Source organism: Dermochelys coriacea, chromosome 10 (assembly GCF_009764565.3).
Source record: "Dermochelys coriacea isolate rDerCor1 chromosome 10, rDerCor1.pri.v4, whole genome shotgun sequence".
NCBI lineage: Eukaryota > Metazoa > Chordata > Testudines > Dermochelyidae > Dermochelys > Dermochelys coriacea.
In genome coordinates, this window is record NC_050077.1 from 56,817,091 (window position 1) to 56,839,135 (window position 22,045).

Below are 22,045 nucleotides of genomic sequence, written 5' to 3' on the forward strand. Positions count from 1 at the left end.
TAAATAAAACAGGGAATAAAAAAGAACCAGTTGGTAAGTACAGAAGTATCATTTTAGCGCTTTCTGTTGTAAATGAAGGAAAACAAGTCAGATTCTGACCACAATTTTATCAGTGTAAATGAAAGTTGTCCAGTTTACAGTAGATCCCAGAGTTACGAACACCTTGGGAATGGAGGTTGTTTGAAACTCTGAAATGTTCATAATTTTGAACAAAATGTTATGGTTGTTCTTTCAAAAGTTTACAAATGAACATTGACTTAATACAACTTTGAAACTTTACTATGCAGAAGAAAAATGCGTCTTTTAACCATCTTAATTTAAATGAAACAAGCACAGAAAGTTTCCTTACCTTGTCAACTCTTTTTAAACTTACCCCCCTTTTCTTTAGTAGTTTACGTTTAACACAGTAATGTATTGTATTTGTTTTTTTGTTTTTGTATTTATGCTGATGCCTGATTGTTCGGAAGGGGGTGTGTGGTTGACTGGTCAGTTCGTAACTCTGGTGTTCGTAACTCTGAGGTTCTACTGTAAATTGAATTGGTTTACATTAATGATAACAGATTCTGGCCCATCAGTGTAGGAATTAATCTGTTTCAAAACTAAACCTAGAATGTCAGTTAATTTAAAGTATGCAAATATACAAATATGAAGTTTTCAGTGGAGTAAATGCCTCCACAGTTTTAGGATTGTGAAGTTAAATTTCTTTCACTCTTAAGCACTGTACACATAGCTGGATATCAGGTTTCAAGAAAAGATATAAGCTTGAGATCTTAACACTTTACTTAGATGAGGCATGATATTTAGTAGGAATTCTCTGGATTAACTGGATTAACTCTGAATTCTCCTAGGTATCAATTTCTGTACGCTATTAGGTTCTCAATGTTAATGGCTTTTCTCTGTGGGAGATGCTAGAAGTCATCTACTTCAGATCAAGTTTTGTCTCAGATCTGGCGTTCAGGTCAGGTCTTTTTTTGATTTTGGTCAAACCTGTTCAGGGAATACAGGATGTTAGTTTTAAAGAAATTAATCACTTAGGGACTTCTGTGCCAAAGAAGATTTATTAAGGAGTTTCTTCGGGTGCCTCGGACACTGAACTACCTTTCACTGAAATAAGGTGAGAGTTACCAGTCTTTCCCAGTAGTTGTTCACTGTCGCTAACTGTCCAGGCTTGCCAGTCTGCTGTTTCTGTTTGTCTCCTTATTAGATGGTACTATGTTGCAGGAATTCCTGGTTCTGACTGTTTTTTTTCATCTCCTCTCTGAATCTTAAAGCTCTCTCTTCCCTTTGTCCGCTCAGCTCAAACCAAATCCCAGTTTCTCCTATGACATGGATACTTTTCACTGTACTGATGAGGGTGGAATCTACATAAACATAAATCAGTTGAGTTTGAATGGAATGAAAATAGAGAAGGGCCTTGGGTTATAAACCACCAGGCTCCATTCCAGGAAGTTTCCATGGAAACACTCATTAAAACAGGTGTTTTATCTATCTTACCCTCATCTTCTCTTAGTGGTTTAAAAAAATTCAGAAAGACACATAGGAGCAACAAATTTAACCCTTTTCTTTCTGGAACTGGAGTGGTTGTTTCTACAAACAGAAGGCCTTCATGTGTACACCAGTTAAAAGGAGGTTTTTTACTTGTTGATACTTGGTTGAGCTATTTTATGTTTTATTTATGAGATTATTAAATCTCACTAGGGTAAATTCATCTTTGATATAACTCAGCAATGATGATGGAGCTAGGCCATAAACAATAAATCTGGCCTATCATGTTTAGGCATCAGTTTTATATTTTTTTCTCAAAAACTTCTTTAACTTTGCAACAGTGGTAATAATACACACAATCAGGATTTCAAATGTGATGAAACAGTCTGTCCAAAGCACAGTGCTTTTCTAAGAATATTACATTAAAACAACAAACAAAAAATTGTATTGACATCCAGGTACACACAATACAAAACTAAAACTTAACCGAAACAAAAATTAGAACCCTGTCCCAAATGTTTTTAAATAACCAAAAATTGGGCAAGCTGTCTATAGATTAACTTTTATATATTTTGAAGAAACATAGTAAGGCTTGTGTTTTGGCTAAAAATAATAAGATTTTTGCCATTTTTATTAAGAATAATTGTTGTTTTTTTTTTAAAAAGTCCAAAGATTTAGTCTTAGAGAGTGAGTCCTCCATTTGTTCACATTAATTCAAGAATGGGATTCATCTGTTTAATAATCATGTATTAATTACATGTAATATCAGTTAATCTTTCCATAATAATTATATCCCATGCTTCAGTCAGCCAAAATGAGTTTGAGAGCGTTTTGTTTTTTTCCGAAAATAAGGCTGTCATGCCAAGGGGAGAGGTTTCCTTTCCTTCTTTGCTGAAATATACTTTCTCACTAGAATTTTCTCAACTGCAGGGTCCCAGGAAAACTCAACCTTTGTAATTTTTTTCTTAAATGAGAGGATACTTCTAGACAGAAAGCTTGAGGAAACCATAACAGTCCCGCTAAATACATAAGTGTTCCACTTTTCCCACATTTATACCAATGTTTATTAAAGACTCTCTATTTATTCTTTTCTTGTAATATTAACATGGGCCAAAACCCGAACTATGTTTCTGTATCCCTCCTCAGCTAAAACTGAATCATAGCTGAACCATCCTGATATTCGTTTCTTTTTGCAAAAGATATAACTGAAGAAGTTTCTGTAAAACCAAACCTATTCTATTTTTGTATAATGAACTTTCCATTCTTGCTGTCTTCTCCAGATGTCCACTCTTAACAGATGGTTAAAAGGAACTTGCAAAAAGCCAGTTTAGGATCTAACATGCTCTGAGCATTGGCCATTTCCTTTCTAAATACGCATTGGGTACACATTGCTCCATCAAGTTCTGTTCCATTTTTTCCAGCTGTTGGCGTTCTGAACCACTTTGCATTTGCTTTAGTATTGTTCAATGTTTTCCTTTGTATTTAGCTTTTGTAGGAATAGTTTAGTCTTAATTTTGTTAGGTTTTTTATTTTAAAGAGTTAAAGCTGATCTTGCCAAAACCAGCAAAGTGCCAAAAACAGTATGTGATGTTGTCATAATAGATTTGTTACTAGCAAGCACACTACACTTTTTCAGTCCTTCCTTTCCACTCTTCCAGAAAAAAGGTCTCATTTCGACCTTTTGTTTCTGAGCCTGAATTCTTTTAACAGGTCAGTATTAATTTTTCACTCAGTGTGTAGGCTGGAAGAAAGTTTTTCTCCAGTTATTGCCAGAAGCTAATCTACAGAACGGATAACGTGTGCCTTCAAACTTCACTGCAGCAAGGTAGTAGTCACAAGTAAACTTAGCCACTTCTAATCTCATAGCATTTATCTCCAATCATCAGACTTTCCTCTTTTTTTAACTGCATATCAATTCATCATCTTGGAGTAGTAAATGTTGAAGATATTACATAAGATATACATGCTCCAATTCTTACAATCATCTTTTCCTGCTGAACTTTTTTACATGAAACTTTTATCAATATTTCCACAAAAGTTTCCTACTTTTAATATACACATGAGCCCATGTAATCTTGTCATTGAAGGTTGTCTCTAAAAGTAGTTTTAATATTTTGCACATTTCTCTGCTACAGATGAAGGCCTCTGTCTTTCTGCATAAAAAGTAGGCTGTTAAATTGGTCCCTTCCAGCCAGTTTAAATATTTCCTACAAGTAGTTCATCTTTAGATGGGAAGACAGTACATAGACTGGATGGTGGATTTTCCCACTGGTTCATGGTTTCTGCTTTGGTGGTAGGAAATACAACTAGCAAGTAGCATAACTACAAAAATATAGGCCAAATCCTGAAACCTTTACTCATATGAGTACTCCTATCTAATCAATAGGCGTAGTTATGTCACTAAGGGCTGTATGATGAGACTCTGTGTTTGTTCAAGTCATTCATATCAACTATCTCCAGCAAAAGGCTGTACTTTATCACTTGCATTGGAAGAATCATTAAGCAAATTTTAGGTGGTTTATCCACCTGATTACCAAGGAAGTGTTTTCTAATATTAAAAAAACAACAACAACTCTTATAAAGTTGTCAGAAAGTATTGTATTATTCCTATTTATTTGGGGGCCTTAGCTTCTTGCACTGTAGCATTAAATATTTTACTTATGACTTTTAAGCATATTGCCTAGTACTACATAAAACAATTATTATTTAAGAGTGCTATGAAAGGTCAAAGTTTCCGAATAGTAATAACATCAGAGTGCTGGTATAGTATGCTGTATATAAAAGTTGTGGTTTGGAGACAGCCACTGAAGAGTTGTATTTTGATAAATAGCTAGAAAGAACTCTTTTTTTCACCTTGTTCTGGTTTTTCTAATTGGTTCTTGAAGAATAGTACATGGGATGTTTAATACAGTCTGCCAGTAGGTGATGCTGTTGTCTACATAATAATGTATGGTGACTTGAGGATGGAATCTCAGCAAATGGAACAGAACAAAAAAAAAGCAGTAAAATAGTAGGACTCTTCAGGGCTCTGAGTTAGGTCCTGGTAAGGAGCGGAATGTGCTTGAGAAGAGATGTTGCCAGCCACAGAAATCTAGGCAGCTCTCCAACATCACTTTCTACAAGCCATTACCCTCTGATCCCACTGACGGTTACCAAAAGAAACTACACCATCTGCTCAAGCAACTCCCTGAAAAAGCACAAGAACAAATCCGCACAGACACACCCTTAGAATCCCAACCAGGGATTCTATCTATCTATCTGCTACCCAAGATCCATAAACCTGGAATCCTGGACACCCCATCATCTCAGGCATTGGCACCCTGACAGCAGGATTGTCTGGCTATGTAGACTCTCTCCTCAGGCCCTACGCTACCAGCACTCCCAGCTATCTTCGAGACACCACTGACTTCCTGAGGAAACTACAGTCCATCGGTGATCTTCCTGAAAACACCATCCTAGCCACTATGGATGTAGAAGCCCTCTACACCAACATTCCAACAAAGATGGACTACAAGCACCGTATAATGTCACGGCAAACCTGGTGGCTGAACTTTGTGACTTTGTCCTCACCCACAACTGTTGCACATTTGGGGACAATGTATACCTTCAAATCAGCGGCACTGCGATGAGTACCCGCATGGCCCCACAGTATGCCAACATTTTTATGGCTGACTTAGAACAACGCTTCCTCAGCTCTCGTCCCCTAATGCCCCTATTCTACTTGCGCTACATTGATGACATCTTCATCATCTGGACCCATGGAAAAGAAGCCCTTGAGGAATTCCACCAGGATTTCAACAATTTCCATCCCACCATCAACCTCAGCCTGGACCAGTCCAAACAAGAGATCTACTTCCTGGACACTACGGTGCTAATAAGCGATGGTCACATAAACACCATCCTATACCGGAAACCTACTGACTGCTATACTTACCTACATGCCTCCAGCTTTCATCCAGACCACACCTCACGATCCATTGTCTACAGCCAAGCTCAAGGATACAACCGCATTTGCTCCAACCCCTCAGAGACAAACACCTACAAGATCTCTATCAAGTGTTCTTACAACTACAATACCCACCTGCTGAAGTGAAGAAACAGATTGACAGAGCCAGAAGTTACCTACTACAAGACAGGCCCAACAAAGAAAATAACAGAACGCCATTAGCCATCACCTTCAGCCCCCAACTAAAACCTCTCCAACGCATCATCAAGGATCTACAACCTATCCTAAAGGATGACCCATCACTCTCACAGATCTTGGGAGACAGGCCAGTCCTTGCTTACAAACAGCCTCCCAACCTGAAGCAAATACTCACCAGCAACCACACACCACACAACAAAAACACTAACCCAGGAACCTATCCTTGCAACAAAGCCTGTTGTCAACTGTGTCCACATATCTATTCAGGGGACACCATCATAGGGCCTAATCACATCAGCCACACTATCAGAGGCTCATTCACCTGTGCATCTACCAATGTGATATATGCCATCATGTGCCAGCAATGCCTCTTTGCCATGTACATTGGTCAAACTGGACAGTCTCTACGTAAAAGAATAAATGGACACAAATCAGACGCCAGGAATTATAACTTTCAAAAACCAGTTGGAGAACATTTCAGTCTCTTTGGTCACTCGATTACAGACCTAAAAGTGGCAATTCTTCAACAAAAAAACTTCAAAAACAGACTCCAACAAGAGACTGCTGAATTGGAATTAATTTGCAAACTGGCTACAATTAACTTAGGCTTGAATAGAGACTGGGAGTGGATGGGTCATTACACAAAGTAAAACTATTTCCCCTTGTTAATTCCTTCCCCCCCCCCCCGCCACTGTTATCAACTGCTGGAAATGGCCCATCTTGATTATTACTACAAAAGGTTCGCCCCCTCCCCCGTTGGTCATACCTCACCTTTCCTGATCACTCTTGTTACAGTCTGTATGGTAACACCCATTGTTTCATGTTCTCTGTGTATATAAAATCTCCCCACTATATTTTCCACTGTATGCATCCGATGAAGTAAGTTGTAGCTCACAAAAGCTTATGCTCAAATAAATTTGTTAGTCTCTAAGGTGCCACAAGTACTCCTTTTCTTTTTACAGACTAACACGGCTGCTACTCTGAAACCTGTCATCTCCCTTTACTTTTCCTTTGACATCTTGTATTACTTATAAGAAGTCCAGTGATCTTCAGTTTAATATTCTTAGTGCTTTTCTTGCTAGAATCTCCCTTCCTACAAACTCCCAAAAGCCTTCATCACTATTGGTTTCTTTCTAGGTGAGATGGGACGGGATCAGCTCTTTGCCAGTAGTGTTCTTCTTCAACCAGTGGGGTTTTCTATGGAGAAAGTATTTTGTTTCCAGGTCCCCCCCTCAGAGGCTGAGCACTCTGAATCTGTATTACTATTGACAGCCAGAAAGAGAGTCAAGAGCATAGGTACCTGACTTTTATCCCATTCCCCCAGAGTGGCAGTGTGCTGCATTCAAGCTAGATCAACAGCCTAGCGCTAGTTACAGTTTAATAGTATATTTCATATTTTTTATACTGAAGACTATAGACATAATTTGTTGTGTATATTTTCTTTTAATTAGCCTGAGCTGTAACATAGACTAAAACTGGTATAAATGCATTTTATATTTAAAATTGTTATTCTAAAATTAAGGAGTCTGTCTCTGTTATGTGCCATTTGCTAAAACTGCAGTTTCAGGCTGTTTCTGTAATACAGTAGTGAGTGCACTTATTTAGTATTTTAACGCTGAATTAGAATGAGATTTTGAACTGTTGCTTTAGATCTCATTACATCCTAGAGTAGACTAAGCAACAGGTTCCTTAGTGACAAGTTCGGGAGTTGGTGAATTGAATATGTTTTTAAAGGTAAAGGAAAGAATATATTTGCTCAAAGCAGGCAAAATATCTGACAGTTAATGTCTAAATTTTTTAATAGTTTTGGCTTCGGGAGTAAAGTTCATCTGATGGCTGGAACTAGCGTTTTCTATCAAGTACTGTATTGGTAATGGGTGAATTGAAGCATGAGGATGGAGATTGTAAGATAGCAGCTACATCAAAGGAGAAGGAAGCACTTAATCTTGCAGAACAAGAGACTATGGAAAATAAAGGGAGGGTGGATTAAAATAAAAACATGTAAAAATTAGGATGTGTAGATGGTAAACCAAGGGGAGAAAGGAAAAGGTATGTAAGTCAGCAAGTTAACCTTTGTTCTCGTACCAGCCACAGTGAAAGGGATATGGATGTAAGCTGTTCACTTTCAAAGTGGTGTAAAATAAACTGGATGATAATTTTTGATGCACCCGATTCTTTTGATATACTGGTAAATGCAGACCTGCTATAATAATGGAAGATCCATTTCCTAGAGCCTTTAATGTATGTGCAAAGGCTGTTTTACAACAAAGTGAGTGATTTGGGTAAACTTTATCTTTGATGCAACAGATTCAGATATTATTTTAGAATTGCAGAATTAAGGGTAAATGTAACAATCTCACAGAATTTCAACAGATATAATTGTTTTTTTAATTACTGTAAAAAGGTGTACTGGCCCTTTAAGGTTTTATAGGTAGGCTAGCAATACTGTTCCAAGAACAGTACTTCTAGAATAGAGAAGTAGTCACTGAAGAAAAGGAAGTGGCCTCAGGAAAGCAGTGTAGGGTATGGGGAAAAGAACCCAAACTCCTGAATGCTTTTAAATCCTATTGATGTTCCTCATTCCAGCTTTAGACAGTTGGACACCACTCTGCATCACCTAAAGTGAAGGGTTTCTTGAGAGCTCAGAAACGTTGTAAATTGGTTAAAGGATTGACTAGTTTCATTCTAGTTGACATAAATTGTGATACATTTATTTAAAATTAAAACAAAAAATAATTTTGTGGGAAAATGTAATTCTGCTTTGTGAGTAGAGCTTATCTATTTATGTATCTATTATCACTTTAGGTGGTGTGTGTGTGTATATAATATATATATACACACACACACACGTACTCTACTGAGGAGTCCTAAGTTAAACAAAATCCATTCTTTCAGTATTATTTTAGCTTGTTGGCAAGAAAGCATCCTGTTGAGTGAAAATCAGACCTGTACTGCATATGTATTCCCATACTGAACACTTGACAGACACCAAAAGGTTAATACATGATTACACAGTTACAAGCCACACTTGGGGGAGAAAGTACATCAGAAAACTGTAATAGTAGCACTCCGTGACCCTCTTTTGTTATAATTATCTTGATTTACTAATTGAGTAGTATCTCCCAGAATAACTGTTAAATTCATTTTGTAATTCCTATGAAGTAAATTGGTTCTGGTAGTGACCTTTTGGTTTCTAACATCCTAAAACAGTATTTCTCAATTAATCACAACAGACATTGGTACATTACTTTTTATAGAGAAAGGTATTATGTTTTTCTCTTTCCCCAGTGGCAGTAGCATCTGGTATTATGACTTTAGCCTTTACTCAACACCTGTATCACTGGGTTCCTAAAGTGTCTTGAATGGGTATGGGCTATAGACAGAAGTTTACTCATTTCGGTTGGTTGACAGTTACCCTCTTATTTTCTTATACTTGGTACAAATAGATGATAAGCTAAATGTTGTTGTAGAAGAAATGTGAAAATACTTTAATCTGAAATGAAAAACAACTTTTGTCAACATTTAAATGTTTCAGAATAAAGAAAATATCAAATCTGGAGAACTTGAAAAATCTTGATGTTTTGGATCTTCATGGAAATCAGGTACTGTACAGTAAGTACATGTGTTATTTTAAACCATTTGCAAATAACACTGATTTAGACATGTTGCATCTCCAATGTGGTTTCCTGTAGTATTGCTTTTATGAAGGAGGATTTAATAGTTTTACAACTGCTTTTATTACAACTGAGTTCACAGAGATTTATAAATTAATCAAAGGGAGCATGATGTTATTTTGGATCTTAGTCTCTAATTTCTTATATTTGCAGAAGTTTATGAAAAGTAAAAAAATTAACTTACTAAATAGGCGTACAACTAAAAATAACAGGATCAGTTCAGTTAGAGCTACAACACACTCCTCTAACGCAAAATAGCTGTGATGTAGCTAAAATAATATGCAGTCATTTTTATGGTAGAAGAATTAAAATGGTTACAGTAACCAATGAAATATTGCATCTACTGTATCACCTTACAAATGACTCATTGCATAAAGTACAGTAATTCAAAATCTGCACAGTGAATAATACAGGGAGGCAGTATTGTCTGTGATTAGTGCAGTGGCTCGATCTTTGGGAAATCCAGGATATGGTCCTAGGTTTGCCAAGAATATCCAATATGACATGGGCAAATCACTTAACCAGTGAAGAATGCATCAGTTTCACTGCCTCTAAAATAGGGGTATGTAATCATCTTTATATATTGCTTCTGTTTACTCTGATGAAGAGGTTATCGAAGTGAAAAGTATTATTATAATAGATATGTTTGAGAGAGAGTAAGGGGACTGTAAGGTTCTCAGTACTTTTTCTGATCTATCCAGTGGAAAAGTGTGTAAGGATAAGTAAGTCAGATACAGTATTCTTTTGGAAAATGTAAAATGTGTGATACAAAATGTTTAAATAGCTGAGCTGTTTAAAATAATTTGTGGTTATCCTGAACGTGTAAAATCAATGTGTGAATACTCTGGTTTCTTGATCTGACAAGGCTCTGTACTAATGTTGCTCCTTATTGTGTTACTGCTACACTTTGTAGAGAGTGGGGAATGGAAATACCTATATAAAAGCTTTAATGAACAATTTACATAGGTGAAAACATAATTGTTTCTTTGGTTTAGCTTTTTTATTGAACTTTTAGGAGAAGTGGTATGTGCTCAAATACATAGTGATGGGGCAATATAAAAACATAGTGTCTGCTTTTAGAGAGGGCCTACATTTTTAGGGGATTGGGTGTTTGAGAGCGACCAATTATGCATCCATATCATTACTTGTATATACTGTTATACACTTGCAGTAAATGCACATGCAAGTTAAATATGCAAATACATACACTTTTTTGTGGCTGCAAATACATGTACACTTTCTTGAAACTTTTGGTCTAGATTTGTAGCCTAAGCTTTGATACGAAGAATTGTGCAGGCACAGGTTACTATAAGCAAAAATGGAAATTAGGCTGGGGAAAATTATTAATGAAGTATATTTTTTTAAAAAATCAACAAATAATATACAACTCTTTTAAATGTTCATATAATCAGATTCTTTCCTCAGATATATTTGTGAAATTCCCTTTAACTTCACTGGGACTTCAGCAAGAGTTGTACACATGGTGCCTGATCCAGCTGCTGGTACATGAAGTCTACGTAGCTGTGGGCAAATCTTATACCAGGAGTTGGAATACTTTTTATTGCTGGCAAAGTGATATATACTGGAGAAATCCAAACTGAAGAGGTTAATGAGTGTTACTTTTCTAGTTGAGAAGGACTAAGAATGTCAATATGGTGCATATGCATGGTAGGGACCTTCAAATGGAATATTTAGCTTGCTGCTGTTTTGCAAGGGCAGGATGTTTCTCATTGAATAGACAGTATGAAAAGTAGTACTTGTGGCACCTTAGAGACTAACAAATTTATTTGAGCATAAGCTTTTGTGAGCTACAGCTCACGTCATCGAATGCATGAATCCGATGAAGTGAGCTATAGCTCACGAAAGCTTATGGTCAAATAAATTTGTTAGTCTCTAAGGTGCCACAAGTACTCCTTTTCTTTTTGCGGATACGGACTAACATGGCTGCTCCTCTGAAACCTGTCAGTATGAAAAGTGTAAAACTATATTACATTAACGAATTACATCTCCCTGCCTACATCTCTTGGGGATAGGTGAGGTCTGATATTAAGTCACAGTAACTTTTGTAAATGCATTTGTCAATTTCACAAGGAAGCTATATGTTTAAAAATAGTTATCCATATTTCTTTAATTTTGTATGAATGCACACAGAAGAAGAGGGAATTTTCTTTAAAGATCAATGGATACTTTTAAAACAAAAATGTTTATGATTATATAAACCATTATGTAAGAAAATAGGCAGATCTGCTATAACATGAAAAAGTGTAATTTTTCTATTTCTTATTCTATTGCTATCTTGTTTGTGGAGTCTGTGTCTTTTTTGTTTCGTTTTGTTTTTATTAATGAAGGAAGACTATATATTTTTGTTCCATCTTGAGATTCTTGGGATCTTTCCTTAAGGTAGCCTTTGATTTTTATATTAGTATTGAAAATGTACAATTTCCAAACCAAACATGCCATAATAATCCCCTTTCAACCACAGAATTAAATTTCATAACATTAAAAGAAAGTAATCCAGTACTCCAGAACACAGCAACTAAAATAACAAAACAGAAGGGTCCAAAATGAAGTATTGATGTATGATCCAAAATTAAATTTGGGTTTTGAATATGCAACCTTTCCAGTAGGACTAAATATAATAATTGTTTTTGTTGTATTGCAATGACTGATAACTTTGGCAAGTTGCATCTTTTAATGATGCAACATAGGTACAGAATTCCCTTTGTTGGCATAGCCTCTGTAACCACACCTTTAGCAAAGAGCCACTTTATCATCCAGTGGAGCTATAGAGAACCCGAACAAATTGGACACATTAACAGTATAAAAATATTTATAGTATAATAACTAATTGTGACGGGGCAAGGCCAGATGGCTATAGAAAAGTAGTGGGAGATAGATATATTAGCTCCAGGCTAAAACAAATCCCTGGTACTAGGATAAGTGAAATGGCAGCTGCTCCAAGTCAATTAAGATATCTGGGGCCAATTAAGAACTTTCCAGAAGGCAGGGAGAAGGCTAGGTTGATTGGGACACCTGAAGCCAATCAGGGGTTGCTGAAAGTAGTTAAAAGCCTCCCAGTTAGTCAGGTGGGTGTGCATGTCAGGAGCTGTGGGAGGAAGTTGTGCGGTTGGAGAGGCTGAGTAGTACACACCATATCAGGCACAAGGAAGGAGGCCCTGAGGTAAGGGTGAAGTGGAGCTGGAGGAAGTGAGGGCTGCTGTGTGGGAAGGAGCCCAGGGAATTGTACATGTCATGTTTCTAAAAGGTCAGCTACCATAGCTGATAGTATTAGGGTCCCTGGGCTGGAGCCCGGAGTAGAGGGTGGGCCTGGGCTCCTCCCCCCCGCCCTTTGCCCCCTGATTAATCACTGAGACTGGGAGACAACAGAGACTCTGCAAGGAAGGATAACTCTCCTCACCTCCCTCACTGGCTTATGATGAAAATGGCTCAGTAGACTGTGACCCTTGTCTCTAGAGAAAGAAGGGTTACGTGGAGGGTCACAGTGAGCCTCTGAGGCTAGCGAAATCCGCCAGGAAACGCGGGACCCACGGAGACAAAGACAGAGCTTTGTCACATAATATATTTGTCAAAACAGCTACATGTCGCCTATTATGGTGCTGATCTTGCCACCCTTACTCATGTTGATTAGTACCTTAGTTTGTGAGTAGTCCCACTGATTTTAAGTCAGTGAGGATGGCAGAATTAGACCCTAGGTGAGCAATTTTAATTATAGTCCAATCTTAATTCCTTTCTTAATATCATTAACCACAATTACCTTCTACTAGAGTGACTTTGTTGAAGTAAAGTTGGAACACAAAGCAGAACTTTTCACATTGTTGCCTATCTCTTTTTGTCTGTACGTGTTTTAAATTGCTAGTAATTCCTGAGGCATATTCACCTCAGCAGGACATTGATCAATGTATTGTTGTCAGGTGAAAACTTGTCTGGCAGATAAGCACATTGTATAAAAAGCTAGTTGTTGTTCCTTGTTTTTGTTAATAAACAGAAACTTGCCAAGTTTGTAAGTGTTGAGGGAGGTTGAAGTCTCTCTAATGCTCACAAAAAAACTTTGATCAAGCCACAAATGGCCCCTTTAAGATATCCTTCTTTCTCTCACTCCCAAGACTTGGCTCAGTATCCATAACAAAGAATCATGTTCACAGTGATTGCTAAACACTCTTGTCTCGAAAATATTATTTACTAGGAGCTTTTGGGAAGCTTGTTTGCCAGAATTCTGCTAATAATAGTAGTCTTACCACTTCAAGTTGACAAAAGAAAGTATTTGTGTAGTGTAGCTTTCTAAAGATGGGAAACAGAGACAGAAGGAGATTAATGGCTTGATGTTCAGATGTGCTGAGCACCTACAATTTAATTTAAAGTCAGTGGGAGCTGTGGGCACTCACCACTTCTGAAAATCAGACTCTTGAAAAGGATGTATATTATATCCTTAACTGTCATATTTAAGTATTAAAAGCCAAGTAGTACAAGATGTTGATCATCCTCAACTCCTCTTGAACTCAAGGGAAGATGAGGGTATTTATTATCTATGGGGAAAGGGTTATTAGTTCTCATCCCTTTGTAAATGTTGTAATGATCCAGAAGAAAAGCCAGTCCCATTCCTAGTGTCTGAATGAAAGAGATTGTTGCTGCTCTTGTTACAGAAGTTTCAGTAAAGTTGAGTGTCACACACAGCCCTGGTAGAGCTCCTCCAGCTGGACACTCATCAATTTGCTGCATTTGGTGCATATTAGACCCATATGGTCTTAAGCATCACTTGGTCTGAATAGGATCCAGCAGTACCTCTTTCCTTGGCCTCTCCGGCACGCTTCCTGGGTACAGGTTCTTTGATACCTTTTCATGGAAATAGGACCATGCGGCCCAGCTGCCCTAGATGCCCAGGGCCAGTGCTGACTCCACTCCACCCATCAACTCCCCAGTAGCTTAAGCACAACCTTTACCAGAGCTCCAACCTTGTGGGTATTCTGATTTTAAAGTTCAGCTCTTCAGGGACATGTGACAGTGAAAGCTCTTGCTTAAGATCTCCTGCTGTTGCACTACCACTGAAGCAGCTTCATGGAGGATTGTGACATACCAGGGTACAATCCAGACTAATGAGCAGGTATGTCACCCCAGCCTACAATCTTGGGTGCCTTACAATGCCTTACTGAAATAGCTCCCACCTGGGCATCTCACAAACAGCCTTCTAGCATGCAAGCCACACCCTGAGTGTCTGTGTGTAACTGCAGCCTGCCAGCCACATTTGGGTTACACTCTGGCTCTGGCCAGCCTTGGTTATATTGCAGGGTGACCCCAAGCCCCGCCCCCCCAGTCTCAGATTTTCCACCAAGAAATACCCTGTACTGCTCAGGCTTCTCTTGTACAATACAAAATATTTTAAGTCTGTTATTCCTTAAAGGGAACAATATGCCAGCATATTATGTCAAATAGTTCTTCAGACACTTCAATTTAAAACACACGGGTATAGGTCAAACAATAAAACCAGTTTATTAACTACAGAGAGAGTTTTTACGTGAGTACCAGTAGTGAGGCATAAAAGTCAGAAATGATTACAAGAAAAAGATAAGACATCTACTAATGCCTGACTTAACAAACTATATCAGATTCAAGCAGAGTTTCTCACCACGTGTTTTCAGCAGTCTTACTGACCAAACCCTGTAAGTCAGGACTCCTCCTCCAGAGTCCAGCAAATGCTTTCTTTGTTGCCTCGGGTGCCATGAATGCGATAGGTAGAGAGAGAGAAAGATGTGCCTTGGGATGTTAGTCCCATCTTTTTATAATTTCAGTCCCTTTCCTGAAAAAACATTTCCAGTTGGGCACTAGGAGACAGAGTCTGTGTGGAAGGATGTTCCTTGTTGGCTTTTTTGTCGCCTGTTTGAGCTTTCTTTATTTTCCTTCCTGCTTGATGACTCTGTTTACTGCTTAAATATGTCTCTCTGTTCATTACTCTGTTAGATACTAAAAATCAAGTATCTAGAACAGAAATATTGGATCTCTGGCTTATTACAATAATCTGTAACCCACTAACCCCCTCTTTTTGTCCTATGACTGCAGATGTTTTAACAGGCCACTCTACCTTGAATGGTCACCCCCTTACAATATGTGCTAACTACTTATGCTAAACTGTTCCACATAGCATTTTTCTGTGATGCTGGGAGCACTTCTCCCAGACCTGAAGAAAAGCTCTGTGTAAGCTCGAAAGCTTCTCTCTCTCACCATCAGAAGTTGGTCCAATAAAAGATATTATCTAACCCACCTTGTCTCATTAATATCCTGGGACCAATGCGGCTACAACAACACTGCATTCAGGTCAGCGTTTCATTTCTAAGCAATGTGCTTCCAAGCCTGAGCAGCCCTGTGAAGAGAGGGACTGAACTCTAGTTCTGATTCCTTGTGTGGCAAAGCAACAGCCTTTCATTAAATTGATAGGTATGCTCTTCGGTATTTCATTAAATCTCTCCAAAGGCATTTTAGCTATAGACATATTGGGCTAAATTCTTTCCTCCGGTTACACCCAGGCTGCCCCATCAAAATGAATGGAGTTGGCCCAAGTGTAACAAACAGGAAAATTTGGCCTATTGCATATAGAATAGATTTTATGCCATATCATTTAATTTAAAAAAAAATTATTGTTGGAATTGCTTTGTGTAGTCCTTTATCTAATTCTATGCTATGCTTTCCTAACTGAAAGCTCAACAACATAAATATAAGGAATATATGCAATATTATTTTTAAGCAGAGGCCTCTTTTGAATGTACACAAGAAAAATATGTCATAAACTGATCCCATCTTTTTGGTATTTCATTATTGATGAGATATGTGCTGCATAAAAATCTTTTTAAGGATTTTTATGTTGACTCTGAGCTTTTCAAATTTTCTCACTAGTCAAATATCCAATAATCCTCAGAAACAAACAACATGAAGATACTGGGTAGTATTGTTTTGTACATTTATTTAAAAGCAACATTTCCTATTCTTATTTAAAACCTAACGCAAAAAAGGAGCTTGAAAAACTGATTATCAATTACTTTTGTTTATGGTCAGTAGAAAATAGTCTACAGAAAGTTAGATCTGTATTATTTATATCTGTTAAACGAAATATCACTTGTAATGGCTTAGAATGAAAAGGCAATGACTTATTACCTAAAAATAAAATAAAGGCTAAAAGCAGGTGTATCTTTATGTTAAAAAAAAAGTGTGTTAGGAAGGAGGGAAGGAATTCCATTACTGTTGACAGAGGCTTATAACTCGGAAAAGTTATAAATAACATCTCTATAAATTATTGATGAAACCCAGATTTCTGCAATACCAGTAGAAGCTAAGACCATTTAGAACTTGTGCATTGCAGTTTTCTGTAGTTATAGCTAGACAGCCATTTGCAGAAAGCCGTGCACTTATGCTAACCATCTACTGTTGGCTTCAGTTTCACAAATCTGTCTGTCTGAATACACAATTTGAAACAATAACATTCACTGTGCATTTTGCTATTATTTTGATGCCCCAGTATATTAAGAGTTGATCTTTACTTGTGCTTCTAAAATATCTTTTGTTTCTTTAGAGAAGACTAATAAATTATTATACATCACTGAGGAGAAGCCTGTTACTATTTTTCTCATGTTACTATAATCGAATTGGTTTAGGGAATGTTTAATCTGATTAATGATATTTTGGTTCTATTATCTATTGGCTTTGTATATATTTTCATCTGGAATTTTTTGTCATGAAATAAAACCTGAGACAATGGTTGGAATAGCTGAAACACCAGTATTCTGAATTCGGACATATAACAGTAAACAATTTAATATTTAAAGAACCATTAACTCTGCCTGGCGTAGTTAGTCATTGGCTGCACGTGTTTGTTCCCGGTGTATGCTGTCCCAGGTCTGTGCAGATAGCTGACACAGCAGACATCAATCGAACTGCCCAATAAGACCACAAGACTTGGTTTGTAGCGAAGGTATCCAGTCAGGTTTATTGTCAATGAAGCACAGTCCTAGCTGCCCAGATTAATGTCTACAGTTACATTAACATATGTATGCCTGGTGCAATGGACTCAGCTCAGTGAATGGCGGGACTTTCCATTCTCCCCTCAGCTGGCCAAAGACATTCCCTCTGAGACCAACTGAGGCAGTCCATGCAGCTCCCCAGTTAGGTCCAGTGATGTAATAGCAGCAGCTGCTCACTACCATTTTACTGCCTCTTTATATTCTGTTCACCTTTTTTAAGGTTCTCTTCACAATCGTAGGGGCTGTAGACTTATTTTTTTAGTTAAAGCTTACATTCTGCAGAAATTGATGGCCTGGGTCGCACTAACTCCATGCTTGCCTCAGGCAAGTGAGTGAATTTGCAAGGCTGGCTTGAAGTAAGGCTCTCAGACAGAACATTTAAGAAGCAGCACATATTGGGCCCATACAGTAGAAATACACAGAATGTCAGGCTATTAAACATTAAAAACGAATGTAGAATTATATTAGTATGTATCTCTGTTTCTTTAAAATGTATCTCTAACAGGTGTCTAAGCAAACTAGGCACAATATGCATGCTATTAATTATACTTCTCATTACAGATTGCTAAAATAGAAAATATCAATCATTTGGGTGAACTCAGAGTGTTAAACCTTGCCAGAAACCTTTTAAGCTATGTAGCAAACCTTAATGGACTGGATTCACTGACAGAACTTAACCTTCGTCATAATCAAATCACCTCCATGGTAAGTGATAAAATTCAATTAATATTTGTTGTCCTCCCCCCACAAAAAAGTTAACAAAATACAATAATATTATCATTTGATTTGAACCATGTTAGTGTTTCACAGTTCTAGAACTATATTGTTTTCATTTGTCCTATGATTTTGGTGCTCTTTTGCTTAGTTTTATGTGAAGTGGATGAAACCAAAAATAACACATGGATGTTTTATCTAAATGATTGTTTATAGCTATGAAGCTGTCTTTAATTAGTATAAAGTGCCAAAAGTGAGGAAATCTTGAAGAAGCTATACAATTCTGGTGCATAGATTGAGTAGGTATCTAAAAATATAGTAAACAATATACTGACTATATTCTAAACTTAAAAATCATGGCTATTGATGGTATAAAGTGCTTTTTTTTAGTAGTAGCCTCTCTTTTTTTTTAATATGACAGTTAGAGAAAGTTAGTATGATCTTAAAAGAAAATTAAAAATACTATTTTTAATTTTGCAGTTTCACTTAACATTAACCAATACTTTCAAAAAGAAAAGGCCATCAGTGTCCAATATTTTGTCTATGAGAAAGTACCTGAGCAATAATTTAAAGATCTGTTTCTGCAAAAGCTACTGTTTCAGTTTCTTACTACATAACCTTAATATAAAGCAGTTGTAACAGACTCATAATACACTAACAAGAGCACATTGCATAAAAGAATGCTGTTTTGCTAAATACCTAGAACAGTGTATTCCCTCACTTGGAAAGAAACAAATGGAACATGACATCAAAGGAGAGAGGTTAATATATGTAGAGAGTCTAGTTCCAATTTCTTCTTTATTAGAGTTCTTGCCTTGAGCTGTGTCTTAGATCATGTCAACTAATCTGACCACTGGTATATGATTTTTCTGACAAAAGTGAACTGTCAGTTTTGCTGAATAGAAAATGGAGGCTTCAGCTCCTATTTCCAGTTTTGTTTACATGGTTTTTTTTTTGCTTTTCGTCATAATAATAGAAAAAGTCCTGTCTTAGTCTACGTGGCTGAGCTGAGATTTGAGATGTGGCTGAGCTGAGCTGAGATTTGGCCCTTTTAAATTCAATCTCCTTTATAACATGTGCAGCCAGCAGAATTCTGTATCCATCTCTCTGGTAAGATCTGACATGCAAATGGAACTTCCTCCTTGGGAGTGATGGAGCTTTCCCTGTAGGAACATTGACTGATTTTTTTCCAAGTTGATAGGATCATCTTTTACAAGTAGATTGCAACTCTTAGCGCACCTGGGGCTTTTTTTTTTTTAAGAAGGTCTGAGTTACCTCAGGTACTGCTGTGTATCTGGGAATTTAGTCATTGACTTCAGCAGTGCCAAGATTTTACTCAGCATTTTTTGTGAGTTTTTGATGTTGTATTTGTTTTCTGTCATTCAGTAAAGGATATTAAAAAGAAACCAACCCTAAATAGACAGTCACAAAAATATTGATTGTGTAATCAAAATTTCCCGTGTCATACTACTGCTCAATACTACTGCTCAACTTCATGCTTAGTCCCTGCTCTCTTTCCCTCAGGAATATTTTCTTGAATCTCCTGGGTGTCTAACTGTTCATGTAGTATGCCAAATTATCCACAATTGTTTTTGTTCCTTGAAACAATGAGAACATGGAAATAATGATTGACTTGTCTATGGTAGATATTTTTGCTTCTTTAAATTATACCCAGACAGTTAATACTCTAAATTTTTAAGGATTAGCATGTTTGAGCTATAGTATGTGTGAAATCTGTCTTGGTCTCAGTCTACTTTGGCTTGGTTAAAGAAAAATTATCCTCATGCTCAGTTCAGGCAAGTCTTGGATCATTTTAATTTTAGTAAACGTGCTTTCTTTTGGCCTATTTTAATTCAAAGGTATTAGAAATTGAGTTCTAGGAGGTGTTGACTACTTAATGAATGCAGTATATTATTTTTATATTTTTATTGTAACCTTCTGTCACAGGGTGACTGGCCCTTCTAATGGGAGATGGGGCCAGTTTACCTGTGCCATAACTAATTAGCTGCTTCCCAACCTGAGGGGATGAGATTATAGGGGTCAGAGGATAGCCTCTGCAGGAATTTGGCCTACACTGGACCTGGCTGAACTGTGTTTTTTTAAATTGAGTTTGAATGTTAGCATAAGTGATAGGCCTAAAAGCATGTGACCAAAAAAGAATGAGATCACGGGAAAGAAGAGCTTGTTTGTATTAAACTTCTTGTGACCCTTGAAATACCAGCATTATCTTATTTAACATTTGGGATGAGGTAATAGAAATAAAGAAAACTTGCTTAATTGGGCCCCAGGTGCAGTAAATAATTGGTTATATATGGTTTGTTTAAAAAGAAATGCTTAGTTCAGTTATTGGGAAGGAAATAAAATAAGAAAAAAATCTTGAGGAGCGGGCCCAGCCATTAGTCTTGTCTTGACTAAAACTCCTTCCTCTAGCTTTGGCTATGGTCTGATAACCAGCAGTGATATCACTTATTTATTATAGTGTATAAAAGATAAGGTTTTTGGGAGTTTCTTTGTCTCCCATCATGCTGTGACTCCAGAGGGGTATGTCCTGGGCCTGATCCTGTTGTAAGTATTTTGGCCAATACTTACAACTGGATTGATACTAGGACAGGGATTCTCAAACTTCGTTGCACCGTGACCCCCTTCTGACAACAAAGTTACTAAATGATCCCGGGGGAGGGCTGGAGCCCAAGCCCTGCCACCCTGGGTGGAGGGAGAGGGGGCCAGAGCCCAAGTCCTGCCACCTCAGTTTGGAAGAGAAGGGGCCTCAGCCCAAGTCCCATTGCTCTGGGTGGGGGGTGGAGCTCAGGCTTCAGTTTCAACCCTGGGTTCCAGCAAATCTAATGTTGGCCCTGGCAGTCCCATTAAAATGGGGTCCCGACCCACAGTTTGAGAACCGCTGTACTAGGATGTTGCATATAAGTTTGTGTATGCGTATATTTGTATTTTGAGTGTAATCAACACCAAGTGGCCTTTCGTCTATTAAAGGAATGCTTTTGTGTAAACTGAGTTGTGGTAAACTTTAGTAAAGTATTAGGGGAATTATTTGCAATAGCCTCATAAGGGGGCTGGGAGATCTATTTTGGTGTGGAACCACAGGGAGTGGGTATGCTCTTGTGGAAAGCCCTGAGCCAAGGTCTGCAGGAAGTTGGCTATCCCAGGGGAACCAGCCTGAGGCCCTGTGCTCTATACTGGAGTGGGGAAGGATGGAAGGAATGGAGCCCAGCAAAAATTGAGAATGTATTCCAGGGGAACCAGCCTGGGGGCGGAGTGCTCTATCCCAGAGCCAGAAAGACTCTCAAAGGTAGCCCAATGAGGGGATGGGAACAGGACCCAGAGGACTGGTTGAAGAGGAACCACTGAAGGACAGAAGAACTTTTTTGTTTGTTGGGACCTGATTAATTGGAGTTTCGTTACCCCAGAAGGGGATAAGTTTGTTTATGACTTGGCTGGAGGGCTAACTGAACTGACCAATTTGTATGTGGAGTTCTTGGGTACCTCTGAAGGTATGTCTACAGTGCAACATAAGCTCATGCCTGAGCCCAGACTCATGCATAACCCCCCTTGTGTCTACACTGCAATTGCTCTAATCTAGGGCTTGGACCCAGGGTCCCAAGACCCTACAGGACTGAAAGGTCCAAGCTTGAGTTAAGCTGGGACCCAGGGTGTGAGCCCTATTGCTTTGCAGTGTAGACGCAGCCCCGCTTGACTCAGGTCCCAGTAGTTAGCTGGAAGTATCCCACTATTCCATGTGACAGCTATCCCAACATCTGCAATCCACTCTATTATTTTGTGAAAGGAATATTTCTTAAATATTGTTAGTGAGTCCCTTTTGGATTTCTTGTGCAGCTTTATTTTTAAGGACAGTTTTGGATTTTCTTTACCAGTGATAGGACAGAATAATTGTTGTTTTTGTTCCTTGCGGTTGAATCATGATATAGGACTAAAATTGCAGAATTGTCACTTAATTTTGGTACTAAAATGGATTAGGTTTCTTGTGCATA

The 22,045-nt window shown here is 37.9% G+C and overlaps 1 protein-coding gene across 6 annotated transcripts in view; it reads left to right on the forward strand.

Moving 5' to 3' along the window:
- The window catches only part of LRRC49 (leucine rich repeat containing 49), a 141,906-nt gene that overhangs the window by 29,476 nt on the left and 90,385 nt on the right, over positions 1 to 22,045 (forward strand). For all 6 annotated transcript variants that reach the window (XM_043494532.1, XM_043494536.1, XM_043494535.1 and 3 more), the window contains 2 exons: positions 9,165 to 9,231; positions 17,889 to 18,032. In XM_043494532.1, coding sequence (XP_043350467.1) covers positions 9,165 to 9,231; positions 17,889 to 18,032 — 211 coding nt within the window. The remainder of the gene's footprint in view (positions 1 to 9,164; positions 9,232 to 17,888; positions 18,033 to 22,045) is intronic.